The sequence below is a fragment of the Enhydra lutris genome, unplaced genomic scaffold (assembly GCF_002288905.1).
Source record: "Enhydra lutris kenyoni isolate GAN:26980312 unplaced genomic scaffold, ASM228890v2 scaffoldscaffold24, whole genome shotgun sequence".
NCBI classification, from domain to species: domain Eukaryota; kingdom Metazoa; phylum Chordata; class Mammalia; order Carnivora; family Mustelidae; genus Enhydra; species Enhydra lutris.
The window spans coordinates 25,727,384-25,747,199 of NW_019154108.1; the positions used below are offsets into that span (position 1 = coordinate 25,727,384).

Here is a 19,816-nt window from a genome sequence, read left to right on the forward strand (position 1 = left end):
TGCCTTACAGGGGTTGCTGAAGAGCAGGGTAAGGCTGACCCCAGAAAGTAGACATCACTCTCTGCAGAGGGGACAGACAGACCCACTTGTCATGAGCTATCTCCCAGGGCATCCCTTTTTCGTTTTCCATTTCTTGAAGCCACTAGAAAGAATTTGGTCTAGTTCCCAGCCAAGATCCACATTGGGGAAGCTGGGTAGTTCCTGACGAATGGGTGAATTTCTGGCTGTTCTGCCCACAGCGTCCCCATAGCTTTGGGTCCAAGGATCCCCTGGGGTTCTGAGCCATCCAAAGGAATTTCAGGAGACTACAGCACTATTCAAGATGCAAACAGAATTCACAGTGAAGGGGTACCTGGGTGGTTCAGCGAATTGAGCATCCAACCCTTGATTCTGGCTCAGGTCATGATCTCAAGGTCATGAGATTGAGCCCCATGCTGACCCCTGTGCTGAGCCCTGAGTTGGGATCCATGCTCAACATGCAGTCTGCTTGAAATTCTTTCTCCCTCTCCTTCTACCCCTCCTCTCTGCTCATGTGTGCTAAATAAATAAATAAACAAATACATAAAATCTTAAAAAAAAAAAAAAGGAATCCATAGTAAAACCCTACTTCTCCCATGTGAGGGCTAATGGAAGATTATATGCTAAGGACCACATTTTATTGAACATGAATAATTCTGGGAGGGGGGAGGAGTGGAGGTGACCTTTAACAATGATCTTAGAGGAACCACAGTTTTTAAAAGTAAAATGGATCTTAAAGATAATTCAACCCAAATTCCTCATTTTAGAGGTGGGGAAATGAGCCCAAAAGAAATGATGGGATATTCCAGAACACTAAGACTACAATATAATAACCAAGAAACATTTAATTAGGCTTTGGCTCAAACTCAAAATCAGGATGACATCAGCTCATGGACTTTTCTCAAATCAACATCCCACCCTCCCTTAGGCAGCCAGAAAAAGCTGACCACAACTTGATATCTGGAATCTAGGTTAGTTTAGGAGAAATTGTCTGGCATTTGTACCAAACATTTTGACAAACGGCATGGTGTAATAAAGAAACTAGAAGATCAAAGCCAATGTGACCTGGGTTCAGGTCTTGGCTTGTCCCTGCTTACATCTATGACCTTGGGTAAGTCTCTTAACTATTCTGGCCCTCTGTCTGCAAATTTGTAAAATGATGGGTTTGAACTAGGTTCTCTTAAATGTCCCTTCCAGTTCTAACATGATATTTAATTTCCCAGATGAGGTGATGGTGGTATTGAGGTGGGCGTACAGGATACCCATGAGTGGACAGCAGGATGTGGTGGAAAACCCAAAAAAAAAGTCTCTCACAGTCTTTCTTGCCCAGTGTAAGTTTTTGCTTAATGTCCCAACTTTTCAGTTGCTTAGTTAAACAAAATATTGGAATTCATTTATCCAAGAAGTGCCACCATTGACTAAATAGTAATCCCAGTGGTTTCTGCAGAAACAGCTCTTTTAAGGTTAAATAGTAAAGAGGATCAGATTTCTGGCCATTCCCCTACTGTGTTTTATTGATTCTTATTGAAATAAGAGGGTGTGGGCTAAGAAGGAATGTATGCTCTGGATTTGGCAGTAGATGGAAGTAGAATGTACAGAACGTAGAGTGGACTGGAAGAAACGGAGTTCTCATTAATCTTGCCACTGCCAACGGCAAAACCAAATAATAATAATAGCATCCATCCTTAGAGAGCTTTGCTGTCTCTCCAAACCAATACAAAAAGATACGGTCTCTACTCTGGCTCCCCTTTCTACCTCCTCCTCACTCTGGCACCATATTTGCTTTGTAGGACAGGAACTGGATTAAATGTCAAGTATATTTCCATCAGCTCAACAATGCTGATACTTTGAGGGGTTTTACTGAAGCATCATACCAACCAGGAAGGGAAAAGTAATTCAAGCTCTTTTCCTCTGAAGATTCTCATCTGAGAGAAACAGAGGAATCTCAGTAGTACTTCTGTTTCTTCCTTCATGACAGAGAAATGATGAATTATTGCACGAAGCAGACTTCTTCCATTCCTGCCTGTTGAGAATGCGGAGGTTCCCCTGCCTCTCTATTGAAGGTTCTGCTCCTTTCCTGCCCCTTGGGAGAGGACCATCTCTTCCTAGAATGTGACCTATTTGTAAGCTCGGGACTGGACTCTGGTGGCCCCAGTACTGGGTAATTTGCTCCACTCATTTCTAATTCTGGGCACAGTTTTTTACCACACCTGGCTGTAACACTAGAAGTCCCATCCAAATGCCCCCTGTCCTTCTAAAAAGAAACAGATTTGCATCACACAGCCAAAAGCGCTCCCTTTCAAATCCCTGCCTCACCAAGGTTCAGAACCCATGAATTTCATGTAGATTCTAAAATATGCAGAATACCAAAAGAGGAGTCAAAACAATTGCTGGCTAATTGGCAGAGGATATGCTTCCTAGCATTGCATCGGGGAAGCAGAATCACCCAGCAGAAAAAACAACAGGGGCGTCTGCCTGCCTCAGTCAGAGGAGCACGTAACTCTTGGTCCCTTGGTCTCGGAGTTGTGAGCTTGAGTCCCATGTTGGGTGTAGAGATTACTTAAAAATTAAAAAAAAAAAAATCTTAAAAAAAAAAAGAAATAACAACAAGTGTGCATGCGTGCGTGTGTGTGTGTGTAAATTATAAAAACATAAAATATATACATATAAATATTTTTTTCCAGTTTGCAAAGGCAGTAACCATCTCCATGTGGGACACTTCCTAATAAGGAGTGATCGCAGGAGCCCCCAAGGGATTGCACTGCTGACTCTTGCCCTACCTACTGTTCATCCCTAGATACCTAGTTAAACTGTTCATCTGGGAGTGACACTTTCCCAGCCACATTCACAGGCCCGGCCTGAGGAATCATGAAATGCATGTAGCTCAGTGAGGGAACAGTCCAGTTCTGTGAATGAAGTTTAGTGGGCAGGAGTTTCCATCTGTGTCATTGCTCGAACAGCTCCTACAGGGCAGGAGGAAGGAGTAGCATGACTTCTCTGTGGCTCTGTGGAAACTACGTAAACTCGGGTCTTGATGATTTGCAAGCTAGCACCTTGAAGGAGTCTCAGATTCACACACAGAAGTTAAATAGGTGTTCTGAAACCAGTTCCAGTACCTGTGTGAGTGGGGTGTGGGTTCCCACACTTACAACCAAGCAATTCTGGGGCACCAGCAGGGTGTCTGAGCATTTAACTCAATCCGGACACTACCTGTCCAGAGAGAGCGTCAGGTTCCACAGGTTAAGAGAGCCCTGCTACCAGACCGTCCCTGTCCCCAACTCAGGCACCAGCCACAAACCCAAGTGGCTACCTATACTTCTGACTGACTGGCTATAAATCAGAGGTTCTCAGTACCTCCTCCTTGGGTTTGATTAATTTGCTAGAGCTGCTCAGAGAACTCAGAGAAACATTTTACTTGCTGGTTACCAGTTGATTACAAAATAATAAATAGATCTCTGAAACAGCTGGGTGGAAGAGATGCCCAGGGCGAGGTAAGGCAAAACAAACACGGAGCTTCCTTGCCCTCTCCAGGTGTGCTACCCTCCCCAATCGCCATGTGCTCACCAACCCAGAAACCCTCTGAATGCAGCCTTTAGGGTTTTTAGGGAGGCTTCAATACATGGGTTTGATTGACTGATTCAACCTTCAGCCCCTCCCTGTTCCCTGGTTAGCAGGTAGGACTCAAAGTTCCAACCTTCTAATCATGTGTTTGGCTCTACTGACAACCAGTCCAGTTCTTAAGTGCTTTCCAAAAGTCACCCCATTCACATAACAAAAGACACCTTTATCACTTTCAACACTTAGGAAATTCCAAGGGTTTGGGAGCTATGAGCCATGAACCGCAGACTAAGACCAAATATCACAATATTGCAGAAGTAGAACATAAAACACCATGTGCCGGACTGCTTTGGGAATCTCCCTCTCCCCTTTGGCTTCCTTTCCCCATGAAGTTTCTGGACTCCCCAGCAGAAGCTTCACATTGTTCCCATCATCTCATAATCCGGGGATTTGTCAGTCCTTGGCTGACATCAGATTTGGAATATTCCCCCCTTCTGTTCTGTTGTTCCCTCCGGCTCTCCCAACCCTTACAAGGTCCATGGCTCATCTGCTTATGGTGAAATGAAGGCCCAAAGAAGGGAGGGAAGGTACTGTCCTGAAATCATGTGGTGAGACTGACGATGTAGCCAACAACAGGAGATAGGGGTCTGGACGTTGGGCTTCCTGCCACTCCAATCCCCAGACTTTCTCCACGGTTATGGCTACATAGAACCAGACTGGGCCTGAGAGGCATTCCAGCCGGAACTTACGGTCAAATCCATCAACAGTGTCTGTCTACTTGGCAGGCTGGCAAAATGACAGAATCCTGGAAATACTGGTTTGTTTTTATTTTCTGTGGTCTCTCCACCAGCTGCTATGAATACAGAACATAAAGACAAGGCCAGCCCTGAACGAAATTGAGAAGCAGGTGACATTTTAAACTCATCTCTCTTTTCAGTACCACTTTTTCTGTTTCTGGGACTCCCCAAAACTTCCAGATGCCTAAACTAGGTTGCATTTCAGCTGGGCCCTGGTCTATTTTTGAATTGTCAAGGTCCATAAGAGAATAGTTGTGCTATAAAGTGTTGATAACAACTTAGGATATTTCAACTTCTAGTAGTTATTTACTGTTTCAGAGACCCTTGGAGATCATCAAGACTTGAAGAAAATCATTCCTAATGGTGGAATTTCAGACACCATGATAAGACGCCGAGGAGCCGTTGTTTCAGTTACTGTTTTGAAACCAGCCTATTCCTTAGAGGAAGATTCCAACTCCCAGTGTTCATAATTTGTTTGTTCCTATTTCTAGCTTTGGAACTAAAGCAGCCACCTAACCAGTTCTCAGAATGCCTCCCACTAAGAATCATCTCGGACAAGGTAATATTTTAATAAAAGTTATTTCTAGAATAGTCTAGTCATGCACCAATAAACCCCTCAATGAGACCAAGTCTGTGACCTTTTCATTTTTCCTCTATAACCCCTCAAGAACAAATAGTGGAACAGACTCAAACAGCTAACTGTGCCTCCCAAATCAGACCTGTTGTTCACCAAGCCATCTGTCTGTCATTGGTCAGAAGAATCAAGAATCCTCTCCAACGACTCTCCTCCTTCCCTCTTATTTTATGGACAAATCATTCTGGGAAAAGGAAGTTCGGTAAGGAACCTAGGGAACAATTGAGTAGCTATAATTCTTCCTTTGATTAAGAAACAAAAACAGATTCGATGTTAGTTTGCTAAACTGCTTTGGGGAAGAAGATAATCAAATGAGTAGAGAAGTGCAATATATATTTCATTCCTATAGTGCCTTTTCCAGCAAAGAGAGAACACTTCCCATCATCCTGGAGTATTAAAAGCAAACCCTCTGTTAAAAACAAAAGAAGAGGAGCCAAACAAATATTTTAACCTATATCCCCTAGAAAAAGAAAAGAAGGAGTTCTTCACTTTGTGAGGCTATCAAAAGGGAGGTGATCTGAGTGTTGTGCAAAGAAATGAGCAGGGGAAGGAGAGGCCTGGCATGGTATAGGGGCCCAATCCAGGCAGACAAGGAAGGGAATGGGTTGGCATTTCAAATCTTAGCTCCAAATAATCAAAGCACAATAGGAATTGGTAAAGCAGCAGCAATGAGGGTTCCAGGGAATAATGAAGCATGAAGCACAATGACGGCTAATAGAGATGGAATGATCCTATTACGAAGAGCAGACTCACAAACTGATTACAGTGGGGATGGAATGCCAAGGCACTGAGCTGTGCTCTGGCTACGTGCCCCTGGACTAGGGTTTGGAGGCTTTATAATCTAGCGCCAGCTCTACCCCTAATCTACAGTATAACCAAGAAGAAATATTTTGACACCTGGGTCCCACCATCTCCCAAACGGAAAACATGGCCACGTGCTCCCTGAAACTCCCTGGGGATTTTAAAGTCATAAAAGAGAAGTTCTATGGAAAAGCTCTCCTTTCTAATGCATCCCTCCACCCCCAACCCAAATCCCATGTCTATTGTGAATTCTCCAAGGACAATGGAGGGTGACCCAAAAGCCTTCTGAACTTGGCTCATGGATGCAAGCTCTAACTTCTTGGTCAACAGATCCACCTTTTTGAGAAGAACTTTCTATGGCTAAAGAGATGTTTTTGTCACAGCACAGGAGTGCCATTGAAAGGGGTGGGTTGGAAAGAGACAAGGCAGCTAGGGTAAGTCGGCTTGAGATACAGCATTAGCCTGGCATCTTACCAAAGTTCATAATTTGCGGATGGGAAACTCTGAGTTATTTGGTGATAGCCATGATTTTTCTCCCTGGATTATTTAGTTTTGTAGTCCCTGCTTCAGGAAACACAATCTGAAGGATAGAGGCGCCCAGAGACACCAGAGTTGACTAAGCTAGTACGCATGTCCATAAATTTGCCGGTGCCACTGCATCCTGAGGCATTCCCAACCAAACCAGATACACGTTATTCTTTGATTACTCAGTTTTAAAATAACCTAATTCTCGTCTTGACACAAGCATGGTCCACAAAAGATGGCGAGTATGTTAATCATGTACATATACATTTTTATGTTAAGTGTATGAGAATCAGAAGCTGAACTCCAATGGATATCCACTATAGCAGTCTAGTAGTAAAGGTTTTCAATGCAAAAGGTAAATTCAAAGAGTTGTTGCTTTGCATATAGAATCATTCAAGAGCACAGTGTGTGTGTTCATTCTGTTTTCTTGATTCAGACTTTATTTGTACATGCTTGGTTTGCTTTAAGTAAAGATAAAAATGCAGATTGATGCAGAAAAAGAAAAAGAAAGAGGAGAAAATCTGGGGATAACACTGCTCTTCACAAAATTTTTTTTTTTACTTAAAAAATAATATGCTTTTGAATGGCACAATCATTTAGAAAGCTAAATCATTTAAAAATGTTGTTATATAATTCATTACACATTAACTTTTTCTAAAAGATTGTCTTGTATAAAGGCAATACATATACACACACGCACATATAGCCACATTTTACTACACAAAAATTGCTAAAATGATTAACTCTCAATTATCCAACATCATGAAAAGAATCAGAATACAGATATTCTAAACAAGAGTCACATTTTTTATTTTTATATTTTTATATGATTTTATGATTTTCCAGGAAACAGATATTACTGATTAAATTTCACTTTAATATTAATATTATATAATATTATATATTATATATAATTTATATAAATATAAATATATAATTAATATAAATGATATATAATATATTTATATTATATATTATTTATATATTATATTATATAATTATATCATATATTATATGATTTAATAATATAATATAATATATAAATAATATATAATTAATAATAATAATAATTCTAGTTGAGCCATGGAGAAGGTAGCTCTAAAGGTGGCTCAGGCTTGGGATAAGGGAAAATGGACTAGGGATAGAATACGGATGGATATGGATCATTGCTTAAACGGATATGGTATAACTAGATAATGAAGATTTGAGGGGACATTCTCCAGTAAAAGAGCTGCTTAGATAATCCACCTACCAAGACCAGGGAATTTCTAGGAGAAGACCTCTCTCTTAGAATCACTGTTCTTCCTTCATGCCTTTTTTTTTCCCCCCAAATATAATTTGAGGGAGGGCAGCAGGGTTTCTTGGACGGTAGTAGACATGGATGTATTTCTGAAACAATTTCTAGTCTTATAATAGAAAGTTCCCTTACTAAAAACAAATTTCTTGGATTCTAGTCTTAGTTCTGCTAATCTCAAATAAGGTGAATTTGTATACCCTGAGTCTCAGTTTCCTTAACTGAAAAATGATTCCTGGCCCACTGTAGGCACTTAATAAATATTTTTGAATGATGAGTAGCCCATCTTTTTCTATACACAGATATACATGCACATGCACACACCCCATATAGAATAACTGGTTTTATAAATCCATTTACATTAAACTTTTCAGAAACTTTCTTCTACTTGAAGTAAAATACAGCAACGCATACACGATGTGTACACTTACACTCTCACACACATATCCATTGTATTAGACCTAAACTGTTACATGAATCTACTCTTTGTTATCCACAGTGAGAAAGAGGATCAAAGCCTGACTATAAATAGTCAAGACTGAGAGTGAGAACAAGAGAGAGAAGAAAGAACTTAGGTTTCTACATGGATATTCATTTGAAATGATTAATATCCCATTCAATGGTAGATTGGAATACTTGGCGTTGATAAGCTATAGTTTAAGGTAAACCTCAGAACCCACTACAATTTTATATTTATGAATATCTATTACTTGTTTTCCATCTCAATCAGAATGTGTATTTATACTGAATAAGTTAATGAGGTATTTATACTTCATGTTTGCCTTGGACTTAAAATAAGTTCAAAACATTAAAAAAAGAAAATATGCATTTCTAGTTAGGTCAAATCTACTTAGAAGTTATACTGAAAAGTGGTCTGAGGATTAAAGCCAGGACCTTAAACGAAATCTAGCTGGAACATAAAAGGCAAAGAGCAAAAAGGGATTTCTTCTGGGTTCTTTGACAAGATCTTTCCTGTCACCTTGCCATCCTAGAGATGCCCCATGTAAATATTGCTCTTTGTCCAGTTAGAGTGATGTCATGTGTTCACAGTAGACGTAACTGGAGAGACTTCCAGGAAGAAGGGGCATCTCTTCTTGATTCCCATGTGTTATCCTCTCCTGGCCTCTGCAGCTCTTGACGTCTGACAGGGCTTCAGGCCAGTGGTGTTTACCCCATAAGGACTTTCAGGGACACCCTGCACATCTCAGCAAGTTCTACCAGCACTCTAACTGGAGCAAGTCTCAAAGGTGCCCCAGGGATTGCCTTCCTAGAAAGTTTCACCAGTGTTCAGTGGATGACCTCCCAAAAGTGTCAGCAGCACCCCAATGGCAGCTTTCCAGAAGTTCCAACAGTGCCTGAGCAGGCAGCTTCCTCATGAGCCTTGATCAGCCCCACAGCGGGTGGTTTCCTGCTTGCTGGTCCCAGTCAGTGAAACCTCAACAAAATTTCTGTGCCATCCACTGTGCCATCTCCGAACCCACTCTGATGAGAACCAAATCACAGGCTTAGGAGGGGAGTCTTCTCCACATTTGTTCCTTCTTTCGATACTCTTCCCTCACTTCCAAATGGAATGACTACTCCCTTTATCCACCATTCTTCTATTCATTAGGGTTCTCCTTACCCTTAAGTAGTTAATCCTTCGTAGTTCCCCTAAGTAGTTTCTAGTTATTTATATTACCCTCTCCCTTTTCTAATTACTGTGTCCTCACTGGAACCCAACTGGCATAGAATGGAACTGTAAGTGGTACCAGGAGATAGAGTCACAAAGGTAGGATCTGGGGATCAGTTTGGTTGTGCCTTCAGGCTTGAGTACAATATGAAGCTCCTTGTCAATGGGAAATGGGATGCTAGTGGTTTATAACATGCAGTGGGATAAATAACAAGCATTACCTTTGGTCAATGGTGATGAAGAGCCAACTGCAAATACGTACCCTAAGAACCCAAGTGGCTGCTGACTTAATGGAAGCTGTTCTCTACTCCACTGCCAAGTATGTCAGAGCAGCGACAGGGAAGAAAGCACACTAAAGCCAGGAAGAGAAATCCTTCCTCCTGCAGTGTCTCTCCCTTTCTGATAAAACTGAGCATTGCATCAGCCGGCAAATAATAAATATTAATAAAATCCTGTTCTAGCATTACACATGCACATGCTGAGAGAGCCTGGAGAGCTGAGAAGCAAGAGACTGATCAGTGGCACACCTTGGAAAAAGAGGAATGGAGTAAAAGAAAGATGAGGAATGGTGTGAAAGCGGCCACGGGCGGTGCGCCTGCCTGTGCTAGAATGTGCTATGTACTCCACATGTACGCTTCTCAGTTAATCTCACAAGAATGCTATGAGGTAATTTTCCCCTGTTTCCCACTTAAATTCCAACAGTACAGAAAAAAATATGAAAACTCTTATCAATATCAAAAACCAAGACTGACAGCTGGAATCTGTGAAGATTTCCTCCTGATTTCAAAATGTATTGGGAGTTGAACTGAGAAACATTATTGGAAGCCAAAGCATGCATTTTTTTTTTCCTGGGGAAAAAAAATGCAAATAAGGAATAAAGCCATGCTAAAAGGAGAGAGGGAAAGGGTCATTCTTTCTTCATTCTCTGGCTTCTCTTGAGACCGGCCAACTGGTCACAGGTCTGTGTTTTATCCTTTAGTCCTCATCAGTACCACCCTTTCATTACTGACTCCAAGACTTTAGGTCAGGAAGTATGAGGTTCTTGATCCAGTGGGGTGGGAGAGAGTGGGGGGTGAGGGAGAACCACTGGCAAAGGCCGTGGAATCCTAGAAGATAAATGTTCCAAAGGTAAAAATACTACAGGGTCCTAAAGATACTAGAAGCTTGAGGGCCATGAAATAAACTTTCAGAATAAACAGTACCATGTAGCAATATGCCTTGGGTTCACTGGCAACGACAATAGCAAAATGTTAAAAATAAATGAAAGGCAAGTATTTACCAAATAAATATAAACAGAAGGAAAGCAGGGATGGAAATTTAAATTCCAGACAAGGTAGAATAGAAGGCCAAAAGCATTTAATGGAGCAAAAGGGTTGGCACAAGTTTTGATTCTAATGAAGATAAAAGAGTCTCAAGCAGTTATGCACCTAATTCTGTAACATCAAATTATAAAAAGGCAGAACTCTTTGAAATACAAAGAAAAGTTACGGAAGCCCAGTTGTTTGGGAGATGACAGTGCAACCTGTTACAGAGAGGATGGATAGGAACATCAATAAGAAAGCGTAAATGTTGAAAAGACAGGAGTGGCCGGAAGTTTCAACCATTGTAATCAGCCCATGCCTGGGAGGAGATGATGTTCATCCTCAGAAGATTCAATGCTGGTAGATCTGATGCATCTGTCACCCAGTAGGGGGAGAGAAGTTACGATCAATGTTTCCATTACAGTATGCTCTTGTAACTAGAAGAACAAAATTGCGTTGTAGAAGAAACCACACACCCATCACCAATTCTTGCCAACTATTAGTAAATTCTTCTAGACTTGACTGTGTGAATTTCCAAAGTAGATAAGAGTCCTGATTATCTGGAAGCTAATCCACTCAATTAGGCAAAGTAATCTATCAGTGCCTGGAGTGTATCTTGGACACACTCCAAATCCCATTGCATTAATCACAGAAGTGGTTCCCACTTCCCCAAGCCAAAGCCCTCAACACAATCCTGGCATGGCTGGGGGTCTGCCTGATTGTCCAGCTCATGGGATGCTGTGGCAGGTTATGCAGGACCTTTCCCTAAATGGCTAGAGCTAGAGAGCAGGAGTGAACTGAGCTCTAACTGAGTACCAGTGGCCCGAACCAGGAACACTAAACTTGGTTTTCAAGGCTAATGGTTCATAATCAGTAGACTAAGCCAAAAGGGTCATAAACTGGTAGCCATCATAGCTGAACAAGAAACAAGATAGAGAGAGAGATCAAACTAAAGGTCCAAGGTAAGGATCATAAACATCACTGCAGAGCCAGACAGGTTTATTGGCCTTCAGCTGAGATTCTGTTGGGCTGGTTTAAAGATGCAGAGTTGTAGGAGGGACAGACCATTGGTCATTAATGGTTAAATACAGAATGGATAATACATCCTCTACTGCCAGGCATCTGTCAGCTCTCCATTGCCCATTTTAGTATTAACGGAATTCAGGTCATAAGGAGTAAGAATGAGGCAGCCAGGAATCCCTCTCGCTATGCCCAGAATTTGAGGGTTTCATATTATGATCTATCCACATCTACAACTGGGATTGATAGAAAGATAAAAAAAAAAAAACTTCTATTTTTTGAGAGTACACGAGAGCAGAGATTTTAAATCTGTTCACAAAGAACATATATGAAATCTATTAGGTTTGCTGTGTATCAAAATTTACTATATTGTACTGATTTGCTGGCTGAGAAGGGAAGCCAATTTGCATGGCTCCTGTCAGTCACATGTGGTTTGGAAATGCTTGTGCATTCCAGATACACTCTGTGTAAACTGGAGAATCATATCCTATTTCTACTGGTTTGCATGCATGCATATAAAACTTGTTTTTCCCACAGTGCCAAATGAAAATAAGTGAACGAGCAGCAGTGATCACAATTGATCAACTTTGTCAGAACTTCACAGCTGTGATGGTGAGGGGAATTCTTGTCCCTCAGGTCTAGAGAGGCTACGACTTCTACTTTTTCTGGTTTTCTTAATCAGTTCTGTTTCATCCAGCATTCAGAGATAAAGTCTGTTACTAACATTCAATGCATTTTCTGACACCTACTATGTGCCAGGCCCTCTGCTAGGTACTAAAAGATACCACATGGAATTTCCACTAGAGAAAGCTCAGAGCTTAGTGGAAAGAAACAACAAGTAAACAAACAGTTACCACCCAATGCAATAGCTGTTTCTGCAGCGTGTGGGTTAGGTACAATGCCCTATGGAAACAGGCAAGGAGTATGCCAAGATTTTATAGAAGAAGGTGAATCCTGATGGTGAAGTGTGAGTTGAAGCAAAAAAGAGCTGGAAGGCATTCAAAAAAGTAGGAACATAATGTGCAAAGACATGAAACTCATCAAGAACACATGTTTCAGGGACCTGAAAGAAGTCTGTATGGCTCGAGGCCAGAGGTAGAGCCAGCAGAGAAAAATCATTTGAGAAAACCTAAGAGAGAGGCAATAATTCTAGTAAACAATGTTATTTTAATAGTCCACATTCCTGTGTTAATATTTGAAGATGTTTGCTCAATAAGAATACTTAAGAGTTGCAGACAAATTAACTCATGTTACAATGTCCAACATCCAGACTCTATTCCTTATTGCTTTTCTCTTTCTAGCATTTACAACACCTGACACACAGTGAGTTCCCAATTAACAAACTATTATTATTGTATGTGGTGGATGGCCTCTAACATGGCCTCTAAGGATGCATGCCCTCGTGCAAACACTTCCCCTTGAGTTGGGCTGGACTTATTGACTCATATCTAATGAAAAGAATTTGCCAAAAGTAATGGATTGTCACTTCCAACATTATGTTATAAAAAGGCTGTAACTTTTTTATGGTCTCCTATAGCTTTTGAGTGGTCTCCTATGTACTCACCCTCTCTGGCTCTTTTTCTCTCTTGGATCATTAGCTGCTGTATCATTGGATGCTCGGGCAGCTTATGGAGAAGCCCATGTGGTAAGGAACCGAACCATGTCTATGTGAGCACGCCTATTGCTAGTACCAGTATGAGTGAACCTGGATGCAGATCTTCTGAGGCCTGCCAACCACCACATGGGTGAGCTTGAAAGTGAAATTTCCAGCTCCACTTGAGCCTTCATTACGGTAGCTTTGGTCAACTGCTTGATGGCAACCTCATAAGAGACTCTAAGCCAGAAGCACCCAGCTGAGTTGCATCCAAACTCCTCTCTCATGGAAATTGTGATAAGCCACTAAATTTGGCTAATTTGCTATGCAGCAAAAGATAACTGATATACTACATACACTCTACTGTCTACTCCTAGTCCCTAATAAAGGCGGGCTTCTGGTATACCTAGTTTGGGCATGCTGGTATCAGAGCTTCTATCTGGTGATTGAGCACTGCCTGGAAACTTTTGTGACTGGGATTCCAACCGCCTTGACACCTCACTTCTTGAGGGAACGAACTCGGTTACCTATAGTCCCATTCCACTGATTAGACCACTCATAGAATGAGTCCAGTCCGGCTGCAGCACAGACCACTGTATGGCCTGCTCCCTCCTGCTTCTGGGCCACCCTTGGGCACACCAACACTATAAAGTACAGTCCCTCTACTAATTGAGGCAGAGAGCTCAGATGACAGCTATCTAGATGACGACAATCACAGATGTCCACAGAAAGACCTATGTAGATAATATATTCCTGATTTCCATATGTAACTCTAACTGATTATATGACATGCCTTGAAAACTAATTGTGAAACTTGCTGTATACACTGTCCAGGTGGGAACAAGTGGAAAAATATACATTGCTTGGGAACATTGAGTTTTTGGCAGAGAATTTTTGGCAGTTTATATAACCATGTTGATTTGAAGGCAGTGGTTTTATATGTAAAAAAAGATTTTAAGACCTTGTAAAGATGTTAAATATTTACATAAAAAATTATGCTCAGCTAAGAAAAGAGCAAAATATAAAACCCAAGTGTGCCTTCTATGAGTTGTTCTCTACTTATTTCTTGTGTTTTTTTAGTAGTTTTTAGACTCACTTTGTAGTTAGTGATTAAGCACCCACTGAAAACAAAATGCTATATATGAAAATGATAGTAGTATATCACAACCACAAAAAAAAGGTGGGGGGAGGGAGAGAGAAAGAGGACTCTGTACCTCTGTCCCTGATGATTTTGTCCCTCATGCTCTGGGCTGCATGTATCGATATTTGGAGGACTTATGTGGGAGGATGTCCTTAGAGCCACCGCCGAGATGCCCACCAATGGGGATGAGAAATTCAGCAGCACTGAGGTGGTCTGGTGGGAAAGGACATTCAGGTGATGGGTCACATTGATAACCAGTGGGTTTTGCTGGCACGACAGCTCATGGGTCCCTGAAGAGAAATAAGGAGATGAATAATACTGTGAGCCATTCATATAGCACCATGTTCCCATATCTAGTATTCCTTTTATCTTCTCAATAGCTGTGTCCTATAGTCAAGGTCGAAAACAATATTCAAGACGGACGCCAAGCGGACTCCGAGGTTTACTGGATCATCCTGCAGGGGCCCCGAAGCGATCACTGTCAGACTCACCAAGAGAGTGGTTGTTCCCACTGACATCAGTCAGGTGAACAGTCACTGTGGGCCGCTGATGTTCTCTGAGTACTGGGCCATCAGACGCCAAGAAGATGAAAATTGCCGAGGCCATTCCTGGTCTACTGAAACACACCTGGGTGTAAGCACATATATGTGTGAGTCATCATTCCCACTGGGCTCTCAAGGCATGTGTCACACTGTTTTTACACTTCTCAGTTCCCCACTTTTAAAGTAGGAACTCCCTTCTCCTTTACTTATGAGAAAAATATGGAGTAGGCACAGAAGGACAGCCGAGGTCACACCAGAAATCAAAATTGGATGAAAAAAGGTAACTTTCAGCTACTGAGCATCTCATCTTTTTTTGATATATTTTTTTTTATAACCTCAACTGTTCCTTTTTTTGCTTGGACCCATGTCTTTAAATTTCTCAAGATCACTGAAAGAGAGGATTGCTAGAGACAATAAATCACTGCATAGCCAGTCAATCTTATCTCCAAAGTAGAAGAAGTGGGCAGGAGTCACCAAGCTAACATTCTGCTGTGAACCGGCATAGTTCAGAACATAGTTCATCTTTCCCCATCCTCCTGTCTTCCCCCTAAACATTTTATCTGAACCTCTCACTTAGCATGCAGACTACAACATGAGAGGCAACTTCGGTGTCCATTGTTTCTGAAACTAGAAGCTTCCCCACTGTTTATTCTCATGCATTTCTGCTGGTGCCTACCCTAACCATGGGTGAAAAATAAGCCAACACTCAGGGACAGGAAATTCAGTTATTTATAAGGAATAATCCTAGATGCTTAGGCTGATTAACAAGTAGTCTTTCAAAGCAAACTATGGGATTTTTTGTTTTTTTTTAAAGATTTTATTTATTTATTTGACAGAGAGAGAGAGATCACAAGTAGGCAGAGAGGCAGGCAGAGAGAGGGGGAAGCAGGCTCACTGCTGAGCAGAGAGCCCGATGCGGGGCTCGATCCCAGGACCCTGAGCCGAAGGCAGAGGCTTAACCCACTGAGCCACCCAGGCGCCCCAAACTATGGGAGTTTTGTCCCTGGAAAATCTTTAATACAAAAGAAGACATCTTCAAGATTGGGAAATGACCTGGAGAGCTTATTTCCCACACTGAAATTATTTGATGTAGTAATTCTAGTTTTGCTTTACGTGCTTTAGCTCAATATTACTCTTCATTTCCACTGAGAGTAAATCTCTATGTTACCTGATATTACATGGTGGCTACATTATGAGATTCTGGAACTGAACCTCACAAAATTCTCTGTGCCTTTCTGTGGCTTTTTATCTGGTTCTGAGGGTGATAACGCTCCAGGAAAACTATCCTCAGGGTTAAAGAAGGGTATATCTAGTGGCAGGGACCTTTTCTAAAACTGGGGAGGACAAGGATAAAACATGTTTTCCATTTTACCAAGAATTCTTCCTTGTGTGGAGGCTGATTTTTCCTAAATCTTGGTGGTGTGTTTATGGAGTGTCCATTTGCACTGCTGGCTTAATTAGGGTGATTTTATGAGTTGCAGTGGTCAATGCAACACAGCTCTCCCTTCTTCCTCTCCTCCTTTGAGGGAAAGACCAGCCACACTCTCTTTTTACAGTGTCTTTTCCCCCCTTGTTTCATTTCCCCTCTTTGAAGTAATAAATATTCCTGTATAACTTAAGAAATAGCCAGTCTCATAGGTTATGGCTTGCAATACGAGGTCCTTTGTCCCTGACTGGATGAGGGCTAGACATGAAACATACCATAAGGTAACCAAGAGTCTAACTCAAGCCCTCAACTGCAGCAGCAAAGGATATCAAAGTCCCTTGGGACCAAAGAGGTCCCACAACCTCTTCCTTTTCCTATACCACAAAAGAGACTTGAGTACTGAAAGAAAGTTCTGGGTTGTTTCCTGAGGCAGGAACAGGAGTCCAAACAAGTACATGGTGGCTTTACCCCAGTAGGCCTCAGACTTGAAGAGTGGGGTGGGTTCAACAGGGAACAGGAACGCTCAGTCTTCCCACCTTCTCTTGGGCCCCCAAATGGACACCATCTACCTGAAACTAATTAGGAGGGGTTGGTCTTATGATGGTGTGGATTTCTCTGTCCTGAGGGCCTGTGCCCCAAAACTCCAGCGCATTTTGCATCTCCTGGCAACGTGCCTCCTTGCTCTAAGGGTCTTTGAACCAAATCCCTTTGAACCTTACAGCCTGCTCCCAGTGGCAGCGTCTCTGTGCCATGATCTGTGGGAAAGGCTAGGCCAGGATTTCTAGGCCATGACTTAAGCAGGAAACCACAGGTAAGACTCACAAAAGAAGAACAGGCCCAGGAATGTTGGGCTACACAAAGCAAAAGGAGAAAAGGGTTTGGTCAAGGTACAGGATGCTGAGTCTGTGGCATTTCCTCTCACAGTGACACAGATGTAACCGAATGTGGTTCTCAGCTAAATACCAGATATGCCCACAACAGCAACCAGATGCAAAGAACATATGAACTCTCATCTGACTTTTGGAGCCTCTAAAGCAGAGACTAGATTGAACCCACACATGTGTGCATAGGCCTTCTGAGCCAGGGTGAAAAGAACCAAGTATGTTCACTGTTCTGGAGAAAGGGTTGGCCAGGCGGAAACCTCAATGTGACTCTTAGCTCCATCCCTACTAACTGGTTAAAGCAGAGCAATCCATCCTTCCCCTCTGAGCCTAGGGTCCTTCTTTTGCACATCTGAAATGCAGACTACTACCTACTTCATGAAGCTATGATGAGGATTAAATGAAATCATGTGAAAGCTGTCCTATAGGACAGTGCCCATCATCTAGTAAGAACTCAACGCTCAGAAATTAATTCACAAAATAATTCCTATTTCCAAAGAGAAATATTTTTTCCATTTCATTTACACTTCTGGAAGACAAGGATAAAGAATAAAATTTAAAAATGAAACACAAACTGTATATTTTGGTGTCTAGAGAATTATGCTTTTCTAAAACCTGTAGGCTAAAGAATTTCACCTATGCTATTTTAAATCAGCATTTATAGAAATCTGAATTGGTAAACCAGGTTCTACTTCTAGAGCCATTGGCAATATCCAGGCTTTTGGTATAGAATCTAGCTCTAGTTTATTAATGGAATCTATGAAAAATATATTTTATATACACAACTCTTTTAATAGATTTTTTAGAAAATTCAGTTCAATATGTGTTTATCAAAAAAACCTACTTTTGCTATACATATATAGACAAAAAAAACTTCTCAACTTGACAGTATAATTAGAATGCTGAGTGTATTCCTTATTTAAACAAAGGTGATTATTTTTATTGAGGTATAATTAACATAGAGTGTTATATTAGTTTCCAGTGTACAACTGGATTTTATAATTCTATGCATTAGTCAGGGCTCAGCACGATAAGTATAGTCACTGTCTGTCACCAGACAACATTTCAACAATCTTACTGACTATAACCCCTATGCTGTACCTTTCATCTCTGTGACTTACTTTGTAACTGGAAGTTTGTCCCTCTTACTTTATTTCTTTATCCACTTCACCCATCTCCTCACTCACCTCCTCTCTGGCAACCATCGGTTTGTTCTTTGTATTTAAGAGTCTGGCTTTTTAGTCTGTCTCTTTTTTTTTTCTTTGTTTGTTCATTGGTTTTGTTTCTTATTTTCCACATATGGTGTTTGTCTTTCTCTGACTGGCTTATCTCACTTAGCATTAAACCCTCCAGCTCCATCCATGTTGTTGCAAATGGCAAGCTTTCATTCTTTATTATGACTGAGTAATATTCCATTGTATATCTCTAAATCAATCAATCAATCATCTCTCACATCTTCTTTATCCATTCATTTATTGATGGACACTTGGGTTGCTTCCATGTCTTGGCTACTATAAATAACGCTGCTGTAAACATAGGGGTGCATATATTTTTTGCATTAGTGTTTTCATTTCCTTTGGGTAAATACCCAGCAGTGGAATTACTGGATTGTATGAGGTTCCTATTTTTAATTTTGAGGAACCTCCATACTGTTTTCCACAGTGTCTGCATCAATTTGCATTCCCACCAACAGTACACGAAGTTTCCTTTTTCTCCACATCCTCACCAACACTTGTTCTTTCTTGTCTTTTTGAATCTAGTCATTCTAACAGGTGTGAGGTGATACCTCATTGTGGTTTTGATTTGCCTTTCCCTGATGATGAGTGACATTGAGCATCAAAGATGTATCTTTAAAAGTTTCTCTCCCACAGCTAAATCACAGATATGTTAACATAATATTATAGCCCACACTATTTTCACTATATACAAAACATACAATGAACTTTAAGTTCCTGGATGTAAAAGATAATTATCCACTGGAATGGAGACTTTAGCAACATGAAGTGCTACTTATTTGACCCCATGCCACTTTTGCCAGTACAGTGTGACATTTCTCTCATCAACACCCCAAATGCATTGTGTGAATAGCTTCCCCTTCAGGAAAAGAGCATCAAATGCACCCCCTGAGGAACTACTCAGATCTGAAATGAGCAGCAGCCATCCCTCAAGAGAAAAATCCAAGATACTTAGAGGTCAAAGGGGTCATTAGCTTCATGTGTTTATTATTTGTTTTAACAAGAAGATTACATTCATGTGTTACACTAGCAATACAAAATTAATTAGAACTTGGCTCTTATGAAGAAAAACTATAGCTAGATGTTAGAAGGAGACAAAATCTTTCAGAAGAGCAAGTATTTCTCAGGACTGAGGAATGATCTCAAGATAGAGGATCCAGTGAAATTAGACAGTGAACCTATTGCAAAATACTCTGAAACAGAGAAACACAGATTGGAGAAATAGGTAGACAGACAGACAGATAGATAGATACTGACTGATGTACAGATGTGGAAAACAAGTCCACCACACAAAATGGCTTTTTTTGTCTAAAGCCTGAACATTAACTACTGGATGGAACGTCTGGCTACTGGTGAGGGGTAAGAGTGAAAGAATGATTC

At 41.1% G+C, this 19,816-nt stretch overlaps 1 protein-coding gene across 1 annotated transcript in view; it reads right to left on the reverse strand.

The window, feature by feature from the left end:
• Positions 1–19,816, reverse strand: part of LOC111150849 (pappalysin 2) — a 276,104-nt gene that overhangs the window by 83,609 nt on the left and 172,679 nt on the right. Inside the window, 2 exon segments of the mRNA XM_022508485.1 lie at positions 14,426–14,642; positions 14,844–14,979. Coding sequence (XP_022364193.1) covers positions 14,426–14,642; positions 14,844–14,979 — 353 coding nt within the window.